Source organism: Natator depressus, chromosome 2 (assembly GCF_965152275.1).
Source record: "Natator depressus isolate rNatDep1 chromosome 2, rNatDep2.hap1, whole genome shotgun sequence".
In the NCBI taxonomy this organism is placed as follows: Eukaryota; Metazoa; Chordata; order Testudines; family Cheloniidae; genus Natator; species Natator depressus.
In genome coordinates this window covers 143,507,689-143,520,151 of record NC_134235.1, presented here as the reverse complement: position 1 = coordinate 143,520,151, position 12,463 = coordinate 143,507,689, and the positions used below count along the sequence as shown (strand labels likewise).

The 12,463-nt window shown below is 40.6% G+C and overlaps 1 protein-coding gene across 1 annotated transcript in view; it reads right to left on the bottom strand.

The window, feature by feature from the left end:
* MAJIN (membrane anchored junction protein) overlaps positions 1-7,909 on the bottom strand; it is a 35,822-nt gene extending 27,913 nt beyond the window's left edge. The window contains exons 1-3 of the mRNA XM_074943506.1: positions 7,809-7,909; positions 1,802-1,847; positions 1,133-1,208 (exon numbers count right to left, since the gene is read on the bottom strand). Coding sequence (XP_074799607.1) covers positions 1,133-1,208; positions 1,802-1,847; positions 7,809-7,909 — 223 coding nt within the window. The remainder of the gene's footprint in view (positions 1-1,132; positions 1,209-1,801; positions 1,848-7,808) is intronic.
* Positions 7,910-12,463: the final 4,554 nt, after the last annotated feature.

The window sequence follows — 12,463 nt, the reverse complement described above, 5'->3', positions numbered from 1 at the left end:
GGCTCACTGAATTTATTTTGACACCATGCAAAGCATACATGGAAATATAGTAAAAGTATTCTGTAGCAAACAGATGTAAATTATCAAGATTTCCAATAATTATTCAAATGGCTTTCTAAAAGATTAAAAAAATTAGGGAGGGATATTAACAATATATGCAAATTTCTATGAGTGTAGGAATTTTTTTTTTTTGCGGCTGGAGGTACGTGGGGCTCAGATTTGAGTCTTCAAACCAGGCAGAGGCAGAACATCTGGCACATGACACTACCTGAGGACCGAAATGCTTTAGTTAAACTAAAGACATTGGGGTCAGCATAAAAGTGTTAGGGCATTAAATTCCATGCAATGATATGCAGGTCAGATTAGATGATCCCTTCTGGCCCTAAACGCTATGTAACTATGGAAGTTTCTTCTCCCTGCCATGGGTGGTAAGAAGAAACTGAGGGCTGCTCTGTCTTTTATGCCCTCCAAAGAAAGGTACAAGGTAGTGCAAAGCACAGGTGAGGCCTCAACCAAAGCTGCTGGCCAAGAAAACTCCACCTCACATGCATGAAGCAGAGGCACAACAGAAGCAGAATCTATATGGATAAATACTTGAACGCTGCAATTTCAGGTGTTGCTAATATTTACTTTTGTGCACTCCAGTGTTTCTAAATCATTGGGGTTGTGACCTGACAGCCCCTCCCCCCAGTGAGATCAAAAAGGTAATGGAACTTTTCATTATAATTCTAAAACAAGAAAATAAAATTTCCAGAATAACTTTAGGTGGCCAAAACCTTAAGTTTGTGAGGTCAAATGTATTAGTAAAAGTTGCATTATATGATCTTACTGTTACAAGGTATGTTTTTACTTTAAAAGGCAAAGAGTTATGAAAATTATTGATTTCAAAAAAGGAGCCACCACCCTAAAAAAGATTTAAAAGCAGTGCGTGCATTCAAATAATAATTCTGCAACAGAAGACAAACATAGGGACAGATCTTCAGCTGATGTAAACTGCATAGATCCATTGACTTCAATATTCATTTATGCCAGCTGAGGATCTGGCCCATAAATTCCACATAGCGATAATATAAACAATTTCCCACAGATTGGCTCACTGAATTTATTTATTTTCACACCGAGCAAAGGATACACGGAAATATAGTCAAGCGTTCTGTAGCAAATGGATGTAAATTATCAAGATTTCCAATGATTACTCGAATGGCTTCCTGAAAGATTAAAAAACAGGGAGGAATATTAAATATTAACAGTATATGCAAATTTCTACTGTTGAAGTAATTTTAACTAGGGCTTCCAGTGTGGGAACATTTTTGTTTTAAGAGTCTGTTGGTCAATATCACTGGTCACAGGTTCTTGAAGATGCCCCAAAGCCCGTCAGACCTGCAGGATAAGCAGCTGATATACACAGAATAGAGCAACCAGTTCCTGAACAAAGGGTAAAACAACTGAGATTCCACCCCAAAAAAGGCCCAGAATCTGAGGTGGGTTCACTGAGACCAGAAAGGGAAGAGGTGCAGCTAGCTCCATGAACATGACAGTTTCCATTTTTTAGATTTGGTATTTATTAGGTGTATTTCTATCTTTAAGGTAGAACCTTAAAATTTTGCATTTACAGGCTCACATTTGTGGTTTGGATGAAAACTATAGTATCTTAAGTTTCTTAACTGGTGATATTGTCAACCTCAATCTGCAGATCAAAAAAGTGTTTTTTCTCTGGGAATATTTCACTTGACAGAATACTATTACCCTGTAATGAATAAAATGCATGAGGAGCACCCAGTGTAAAATTTAGATAACCTACCTCTAGTTCCTTGGTAGTAGTTTCATTATTGTCTATATCATTACTGCTGTGAAACAAACAAAAAATATATTTAGCCTCACAAAATGAAAGACAAGATGGAGCTTCAAGCACTGTAATTATTTCCATATTGATAAAATGTCAGAGGAATCTGATTTCACATGGAAAATATGAAGCAGAGACGAATTCTTAAAGTGAAAGAACAGTTATTTCCTCACAGTAACTCTGGTTCTTTAAGATGCGTTGTTCTTGAGAATTTCACTCTTGGTGTGACTGCACCCAATGTGCACAAGGTTGGCTTTTTTATTTTTTTTGGCCACTAATGTCCACTGGGACAGCAACCCCACCCCAACTGAGGGCATAAAATTCAGGGTGGGTCCAACCATTGCTCAATTCCTTTGCCAACACAGAATCTGAGAAGAGTAGGACTCCAAAGTAGCAGAGAAGGACGGGGGGTGTCATGGAACCCACATATTCAACATATATCAAAGAACCACAGTTACTGAAGAATAAATAATTGTTTGTTCTTCAAGTGAATGTCCGTCCACGTGGATTCCACTCTTGGTGACTAACAGTTATCTGTTTGCTTGGAGGTAGGTGCTAGGAGTCCTACTTAAACAATGCCTGCAGGACCGCCCTATCAAAGCAGGAACCCAATCTGGAAGCGTCTACCAAGGAATATTGTCTTGTAAAGGTGTGGACTGAAATACATGTAGCTACCCAGGAGATTTCAGACACAGGCATTTTTCAAACTGGCAACAGAAGCTACTTGTGCTCTAGTGGAATGAGCTCTAATGTAGCTAACCAGATGTATTCTGACTGGCTTGTAGCATGTTCTTATACAGGTGGAGACCCTCTTTGACAACCTCTGAGATAATACTGCTTGACTCTTAGCTCCATCAGCAAAGGCCACGAACAATCTAGGTGTGTTCCTGAATGATTCTGTCCTGATAAAGTTGTCTGACAATGCTCTTACTACATCAAGTGTATGAAGTTTAGTTTCCCTTATTGTTGAGTGAGTTTTGGGGAGAAAACTGGGAGATTGATGGATTAGTTCATTTGAAATGTTAAAACAACTTTGGACAAAAATTTGGGATGTGTCCCGAACGTAACCCTGTCTTTACAAAACGCTGTATGAAGGGCCATGAGGGCCTGCATCTGCCCTACCATTCTAGCTGATGTAGTGGCTACTAAAAAGGCATTCATTGATAGGTGGTGTAGAAAGATGGTTAGGGAACATGTTGCTAAGGTCTCAAAGGGAGATTGTTTGTTTGATGTCAAGGGAAATTACTAGTATTGAGATGCTTAAATAGAATACCTCTTCCAATTTAGCTTCATAAGTCAATCTGGTTCAGGGTTTCTTGTTTTGGAGCAGAATATTCCAAACTTCAGCTGAACAGCTTCTTTTAGTTTGGCATCCAGCCAGTATCCAGTCTTTCAATTATAAGGAAGCTGGGTCCTACTGCAAGATCCAACTGTTGTTCTGGGAGACTGTCAGGAAGGACTAGTAGGGTGATGGAGGGCTGTGTTGAAAGGTTTGTCAGATCTCAATACCAGAACTGGTTGGCCTATATTGTGGTTATCACAATAGTCTATCCTGCATCTTGTCTCTATTTTGTCAGAACCTTTGGCATCATGGAGATCAGTGGAAAGGCATACACCAACCCTGATATCCAAGGAATGAAAAAAGCATTTATCAGGAAGCCTGGGCTTGCACTCTCTCCAGAACAGAATGTTGACACTTGTTGTTCTGGTCTGTGGCACAAGTCTACTTCTGGGCATCCTCACTTGCAAAAGATGTTCTCTAGGTTTGATTGTTTGACAGAACACTCCTGGTTGTCTAAGCCTGGTGAGTTGATCAGCTTAGGTATTTATAAGGCAGAGAAGATGCAGAGCCAATGATGTGATTTCCTTTGGAATGTGCCTGTCATAAATATAAAGGGAAGGGTAAACACCTCTAAATCCCTCCTGGTCAGAGGAAAAACCTTTTCACCTGTTAAAGGGTTAAGAAGCTAGGATAACCTCGCTGGCACCTGACCAAAGTGACCAATGAGGAGACAAGATACTTTCAAAAGCTTGGGGGAGGGCGAAACAAAGACTCTCTTGGTCTGTGTGTTGCTTTTGCCGGGACCAGAGCAGGAATGCAGCTCAGAACTCCTGTAAAGGACTAATAAGCAATCTAGTTAGATATGCGTTAGATTCTGTTTTGTTTAAATGGCTGATAAAATAAGTTGTGCTGAATGGAATGTATATTCCTGTTTTTGTGTCTTTTTGTAACTTAAGGTTTTGCCTAGAGGGATTCTCTGTTTTGAATCGGATTACCCTGTAAGGTATTTACCATCCTGATTTTACAGAGGTGATTTTTTTACTTTAATTAAAATTCTTCTTTTAAGAACCTGATTGCTTTTTCCTTGTTCTTAGGATCCAAGGGTTGGGGTCTGTGTTCACCTATGCAAATTGGTGAGGATTTTTGTCAAGCCTTCCCCAGGAAAGGGGGTGTAGGGTTTGGGAGGATTTGGGGGGGGGAAGACGTTTGCAAGCAGGCTCTTTCCCTGTTATATATTTATTAGACGCCTGGTGGTGGCAGCAATAAAGTCCGGAGCAAAAGGTAAAATAGTTTGTACCTTGTGGAAGTTTTAACCTAAGCTGGTAAAAATAAGCTTAGGGGGGTTTTCATGCAGGTCCCCACATCTGTAGCCTAGAGTTCAGAGTGGGGAAGGAACCTTGACGGTGCCAATTCAATAGTCACATAGCTTCCTGAGAGAGTGGAGATGACCTTGCTAGCTGTGGTGTTGTCTGTCTGCACATGTGTTGCAGATTGCTGGAGAAGAGGCAGGAATCCTTTGCATGTCAGGCAGATGGCTCTGAACACTAGGACGTTTGCAAGCCTCTTCAGAGAGCCATAGGCCCTGAATTTGAAGGTAATCTAGATAAGACCTCCAGTCAGGGATGGGGGATCTGTTACCAGAACATTGGTAGGAAGAGGTGCGTACTTTAGGAGAGTCTTTCCATCACTTTAATGAGGACAGAACTTTTTGTGGGACCGTGACCAATATGTCCATGTGCTGCTTGCCGGGTAGATACACTGATTTCAGCCACCCTTCCATAGAGCACAAGAGAAAAAAGCCAAACAGCATCACCTAGGTGCATGAGACCATAGGTCCCAAAAGCCTGAGTCATAGTCTCACTAATGTTCTTGGGTGATCATGAAGTTGTTTGATAACTCAGATGAAAATGATCTTGAATGCTTATGGATCAATAGCTTAACAGATAAAGTACAAGATAGGACATTAGTTGGTATCTTCTACAAATCACACTAGGGAATAGGTTAACTACCTCATTATTCACCTATATGTAGTTTGTAAGGGGCGGGGGGAAGCAGTGTGATAGTGGGGGAACTTCAGTTGGAGGTCTCGTGTTTCCAGTACTAAAAACATCCTTGGACTTTCTAAACATTATAGGTAACATTTCCTAACTCAAAACATGTTGCAGCCAACACAAGTGAATTCTTTATTAGACCTTGTCCTAACAGACAAAGAGGAACTAATCGGAGAACTAAAAATTAATAGTAGCTTAGGTACAAGTGATCATGATTTGATCAAATTTATCATGGGCAAGCAGAATAAAGTCCAAACCAGTAATACATATACTTGGTGCTTTAATAAGACCAATTTCACAAAGCTGAAAACAATTATAAGCCATATCAGGTTGGAGGAAGAATTTAATCTTAAAAATTTGAATGATAATTGCAAATCATTTAAGAACACCTTACTAGATGCCCAAAAAGCCATATCACAACTGAGGAAGAATGCCCTGCTGGCTAAAAAAAACAACCTGGTTTAGAATGGAAGTGAAAGCAGATATAAATAAATTATTTAGAAGGGAAGTGAAAAAAAGAGGGAAGTTGATAGTAATGAATATAAACCAGAAATCAGGAATTATAGAAAACTGATAAGGGAAGGAACACAAGGCCAAATATATAACCAGTAGAATTAAGGCACCTGGTGCTGAGGGGTCAGTACCAAGAGAAGCATGATCCGCAGATATAGTGAAACCACTTGTGTTTTTAGTGGTTTGCATCAGGACACCAGACGAGGCCTTTTCAGTCTTCTGGCCCTTGGAAGGTTGAACCTGAGACAAGTTAGAAGTCGGATGATTCTTGTGTCTCAGCTTTCTAGGTGCCAGAGACCATAATCTGTTCCTTCACTCCACCTTAGAATGGTGCTTCTTTCTACCCTTGTCAGAAGACAGATGCTTGAATAGTGGTAGATGAACTCTTGACTAGAGTGCCCAAGGAGCTCAGGATGGGGTCTTGGCTCGTCAGGCACTAACAGACAGAGACTGACCAAGCTTGTATTGATCTCTCAAGGAGGAAAACCTTCAGGTGGGCTTCTTTAACTCTCAGTGCTCTCAAACAAACAGCTCATAGCTCATGGACATGTCCCTCTCCAAGGTAGAGTAGGCACTGGCAGTGCCACTTGTTAATAGGCATCAAAGCATCACACAAGGGACTGGTCTTGAATCCTGGAGATGTAGTTTCTGCCATGCTGCTAGATTGCATGGTGGAGAATAGGGGTCTAGTCTTACTGAAATGTAAACGATGCAAATTCCTATATTTATATAGTTAATTGGCTAAACAAAATAAATAAACTGATTAACAATAATCCTAAATAACCCCAGCACCAAGCATAGTGAAAAGGCAGGCATCTCACGGTCATGGGTGGTAAGGAGGAACTGAGCAACACTTGGGCCTGCTCTCCCCTTTGTCTTGGGGGAGGGTCAAAAGACGTACACGGCACAGTTGCAACTGAAACAGACACTGCTGGCCAACAGAATCTGATTTTGCATGCATGGGGCACATGCGCATGAAGAATGGAATCCATGTGCATAATCACTTGAACAGAAACTTTATAAATAAAATACATTTTTAAAATCCCAATTCAGAAAGGGCCAGATCCAAAGGCCTTTGACAGAAATGGAAAGACACATTAACCTGAGTGTACTTTGGATCAGGCCCTAAAAGGAAAGATACTGATTTCTCCTCCTTGCTGCTTAGGTGACAGCAGTGGAAGCACTGAGAGTATAAGAGCCAGTCTCATTGTTCTCAGTTCCAGTGCCTGGCACTACAACATCTGTCAGTTGAGAGGAGCAATTACAGAAAGTCTTTCTCAGCCCCTGCAGCCCCAGAATGAGGCATGCTGTTGCTCTATGGGGATGGCACTGAACTGATTCAGTCAGCACATAGTGCTATGAGGAGATGGAGCACATGTAGTGCAAATGGAATCTCCTGTGGAATAGGGCTGTCAATATAGCAAGCAAACCTCTAAGCATGTACCAATAGATTTTCAAAGGCTTGTAACTTATCTAGAGACAGCAAAAAGCATATCCTTAACACTAGGGCAACCTATCAAATCCCTGCTCCAAACTATGAAGGCACTAGAGCTTTTCAGTTAAACACTTGTAAGAATATTTTAACATGAATTAACCTATTTTTCCTTAACTTCATTCTTGTAAATTGCTATTGGACTATTTTAGATGAAAGTTTCAAAAAAGTCTGAGGCAGATACTCAACAGGAAAAATTCAGAGTAAACATTTAAAGTTTAGCAAAGTTATAAGCAACTGAAAACAAGGCCTTATAATGAAAAGTGTTAGGCAATCTTAATTACAGGAATAGGTACGAGCTCCACCAATAATAATAAAAGGGCAGTGTGCTCAACTCTTCTGGAAAAGAGCAGGAGGACCATTTCATAGTCTCAGGTGACTCCCTCTGGCCAATGCTCAGTCTGGTGTTAATGAACTTTGAAGATGAAATATCCAGTCCTACATGACCAAAAATAGAACTGTTGCAGTTTGGAACCTTCAGAAATGGTGCTAGTGCTTAGTAAATGAAGAATCTTCCAAAATCCTCATTTTGAGATAGCAGTACAATACATTCATACTGTAGCTTCATGCTGTTGTGGGCTGAAAGTATGGGTTTGGTTCATACCTAGGAGTAAGAAACTTGCTTACCTGAGGAAGTTGCCATATCTGATTTTAAGTTTATATACACTTCGGCCTGCATGAAGAAACCTTGTTTCAGGTACTGGATATGTAAAAGGTTTTAAAAACATCTTTTTCAGAATACCAACCTAGGTAAGCAAGAGAAATCAGATGGTAAGATTAAATCCATCCCAATCAATGTCTCTCTTTCATAATAGAAGAGAAGAATACACACAACTTTTATTCTAGAGCAAGTTTACAGTGTCAGACCTGTACCCTGGATCTCCCTTAAACCTAACCCGATAATTCTGCATATTTTGCTACTAACTGAGGATTTAATTGCTGAGAGTAGTAAGTCATAGTAAAGGGGACATTTGCTGTATGTGTAAGATGAAAACAATTTAGTGCTACCACAAATGACTGTTGAAAGAAGAAAAAAAAACCTTCCTCTTAGAGTTTAGTCTTGTTTTTCTATCATTACTGACCGCACACACAAAATGAACTACTGTATTTAAAAATACTAAATTTAGGTAGCCACATTACAGTACTTTCATGGCTATTCAAAAAATTTGGAGGCTTTTTCCCCACCATAAATCTGTAGCCAACTTCTACTACTTAATTATTATTAAGTGGAACTGACATGCTGGATTTAATTCCCTTCAGGCAGTTTTAAAACCTGGGATAACTTGGATCTGACAATCAGAGGCACTGAGCAACCACAAATCCAAATGAAATCAATGGGAGTTGAAGATGCTCGTCACCTCTAAAATATTAGGTCCAATGCATCTCAAGTTGGGAACCCATAAACTGAGGCACATAATGTCTGAGTGTCTAATGACTATTTCTGAAAAGGTTGTCCTTAACATTAAGGTTTCATATGCCATCTTGAGCACTACCAATTTTCAAAGAACAATTCTGAAAATATAAAAAGTTTCTAAAGGAACCACAGGTGACTCACTCAGTATACTTATTCCAAATGGTAGCTTCAGTCACTGTGCCTGTAGATAGGAATCCGTGGGTTTTGCACTGAGATATTTTGCAAGATCTGCCTGCAAATCCCTAATTTTTAATCTTTGGGATCCTAATTGTGCACTGACTACCCACTCCCTCTCCAACACTGCACCTACTATCCATCTATGCAGCCCACTGTGAGTATCTGAAGTGGGCTCCCCTCCTCCCACAAATGAAAAGAAGTTTCATTTGCTTTGCCCACTAACACTTACTGTCAGTTTCTCAGCCTCCATATGGTCTGTGCTCCATATGAGCTTCACAAATATTACAGCCTCTGCAACATAGCCCCACCAAGATAAGGTCTCCCCACAAAATTAAGGTGTCAGGCTGTCCTGCAGTGGCTCAAGAGCATGGGTACCAACCTCAGGGCAGACTGTTAGGAAACAGCACAAAACCCAAATTGGTTGAGAGTTCTATACTTAGATTTCACCAACCAATTATCAACTGTAAACTCCTCAGGCACTAAAACAGCCTTAACATGGAGTCGGATAGTCCCCTTGGATACTCCAATCTGTCTTGCCACTCAGGTAGGCTTACCTTTGTGATAGATGGTCCCATACTCCGAAGAACACAGCAACATTCAGATTAGTCCCAGTCCCAAAGGGCCGCTTACCCCAGGTCAAGTGCACCTTAGATCTCACACCAAAAACAACACTTGTAGTCAATCCTGTAATAAACTATCTAAATATTTATTGTGTAAGAAAAAGAAAGTTATTTACAAGATTAAAGAAAGTAAACACATATATATATACACACACACACACACACACATACACAAATGAGTTCCAATTGGAAGTTTCAAAAAAGTTTTTAAAAGAAGCAGCCTCTACGTGTTCTTTAGGGCTAACCCAGGCTAAGCACTGGGGATCTTTTGCTTATGCTTCATAATCCTTGCCTCTCATAGTCATAGCAGCATAAAGATATAGTTCCTCCTTGTTAGAAGTTTTAATCCCTTCCCCTCTTCTGCTTCAAATTGTGAATTCATCTGATGGGAAGAATTCACTTGCACATCTCCTCTTCATGGGGCGGAGGGCGGGAGGGGGCGCGAAAGTCCATTTTGATGTTCCACAATAGTTTGTCTGGTGTTGCTGGATCTTCCTTGTGAGGCAGGACATAACACTTTGTGTTGGAGGCCAACATTTCACACTAATTAATGCCTCTCCTCTGTCCGGTGATTTAAGCCATGTCTACATTATAAAATGAAGTCAACCTAACTTACATCGGCTTACAGCCACGGCAGAAATTACATCACTTGTGCTTGCCTATGCTTTGCTCCTTGTATCAGTAGTGTGTGTCCTCACCAGGAGCACTTGTATCAATTGTACTGCCAGTGTGGGGCACTGTGGGACAGCTCCAGAAAGCCAGTAACAATCGACATAAGCAATGCAGTGTCTACACTGATACTGTGTTGACCTAACATCATCGACCTTGGCTCTATGCCGCTCGTGGAGGTGGAGTTATTAAGTCAGCGTAGGGGGGCAGTTACATTGGCAGGAGTGAAATTTAAGTGTAGACACTTCCATAATTAGGTTGATGTAAGCTACCTTGCATCGACCTAACTCTGTAGTGTAGACCAGACCTTACACAGTTATACAGCCTTACAATGCAAATGCTCAAATATTTCCTTAAAATATGGGATAAGATGTTCTAAGAGATTAATGCATGCAGCAATTTACCAAGCATTCAATAAACTAAACATTCAGCACATTTTTATAACTCTAATATCTATTTTAACAATACTAACACACAGGTGCACAAGACTGATTCCAGCTATGTATTTGACAATATCCAAGTAAGGCATAGGGCCCTTGGCATGAGTTGGCACCTAGCTTTCCAGAATCACATAAGAATTGGAAGCAACTCAAAACATCCATCAACACACACACACTTCAGTGAGTTAAATACATGGGTAATTAGTAGTGCTGCAAATTTGTCACAGTATTTTTTTAAAAAGAAATCACAAAGCAGTCATGATAAATCTAGTAAAAGTAACAGGTTTACTGCTCCATAATTTAAAAAAAAAAAATGCCATGACACATGAAATTCAACTATAGGTCTTAAAGTCATAGGTCAGTGTCCTCTCACCACAGCCAAAGGGGCAGCAACCAGCTGCAGTAACACCCTCTGCCCCAGCACCACAACCCTAATCCCTGGCCAGGGAAATGAGGAAGCCCCCATGTGGCCACAGTGCTGGAAAGCGAGCCCACCCTCCATTCACCCCTCTGTGGTGGCTCCTGTGTCCCACGGGGCTCAGCCCAGAGATTGAGAGCAAGCGCCTCACACAAACACTCACCCCAGGCATTGTGATCTGGCACACAGGGTTGCAATGCCATTCAAGTTTGGCCCACTGTGATGGTTCTTGGGTCATTTTGTTTCCTCATGCTTCAAGCATGAGGAAGTCTTGCCTGTGCCTGACTGGGTGTCTGTGCCCTAACACCACCAGCCTTTCAGGCACTCTACTCTGGGTTATACCAGCCCTGTCTTTGTCTTGAGATGCAACCCTGTCAGGAGATGCAATCCTGTCACCGAGTCCCTTTGAATCATTCCTCTGGGATATCTAGCCCCTAACACTGGATACTCACAGAAATCCTAGATCCTCTGTCCCCAGAGGAAAGTGTGCCCCAGCTTACTAGTTTTACCTTAAACCCCCTGCTCTTGTGTAACACACAGCACTTGCAATAAAACAAAAGAAAAATCAGAGATTCTACAAAAACAGGAAGGTGTGGTAGAAACAAATGGCTAAAATACACAACAAAACGATAAAATGTAAACCTGTCTCTATACTTATTAATAAGTACCCTTCCTATCTATTAAAATAGGTTTTCCCCCAAAATTCAGTATGCTGCAGAGCTGGCTGGCTTCACAGGAATCAGGATCCAATTTTTCATTAGAACACCCCTGCTCCTCAGGATGTCTCCTCAATAAAAAAGATGCAGTGGGTCTTTCCCCAGCTTATGTTTTAATGAAACAGTCTTTTGTTGCTGTTCATAGACAGGGCAAACCCCTGTCTTGTTGTAATGTTCCTTTTTTTCTTTTTTTTTCTTCAAGAGATTTTGATTGTTTGCAATTATCTATGATGGTTTTCCAATGAACTTCTTAAGATTGGGTAAAAGGCTAAACAATTGAGCCATGCATTGCACCACCAGCTGAACAGGGCAGGATGACAATTCCTTCCCGCCTGAATGAACCATCACTGAGACATATTATCCACTAGTGACTAGGAGTTATTCCAAATCCATAAAGCATACTTTCAATATAAATACAAAGTATCAGAGGGGTAGCTGTGTTAGTCTGTATCCACAAAAACAAGGTGGTGTCTGGTGACACCTTAAAGACTAACATTTATTTGGGCATAAGCTTTCATGGGTAAAAAACCCATTTCTTCAGATGCATGGTTTTTTACCCACGAAAGCTTATGCTTTAAATCTGTTAGTCTTTAAAGTGCCAAAGGACTCCGTGTTTTTTTTAATATAAATACATTATTCCTTATATATTACCCCATACATACACCTCATAACGATTATGAATCTTGACAAGTTATAAGCTTTCTCGTAGATATCTTACTTGTTACTCTTTATGGATAAATATCCTGTAAGACATGTTTGGTGTAGTGAGTTTGTCAAGTCTAAGTAAGAGTTATTTGCAAAGAACAAGGGACCTTTCTCCTAGGAGCT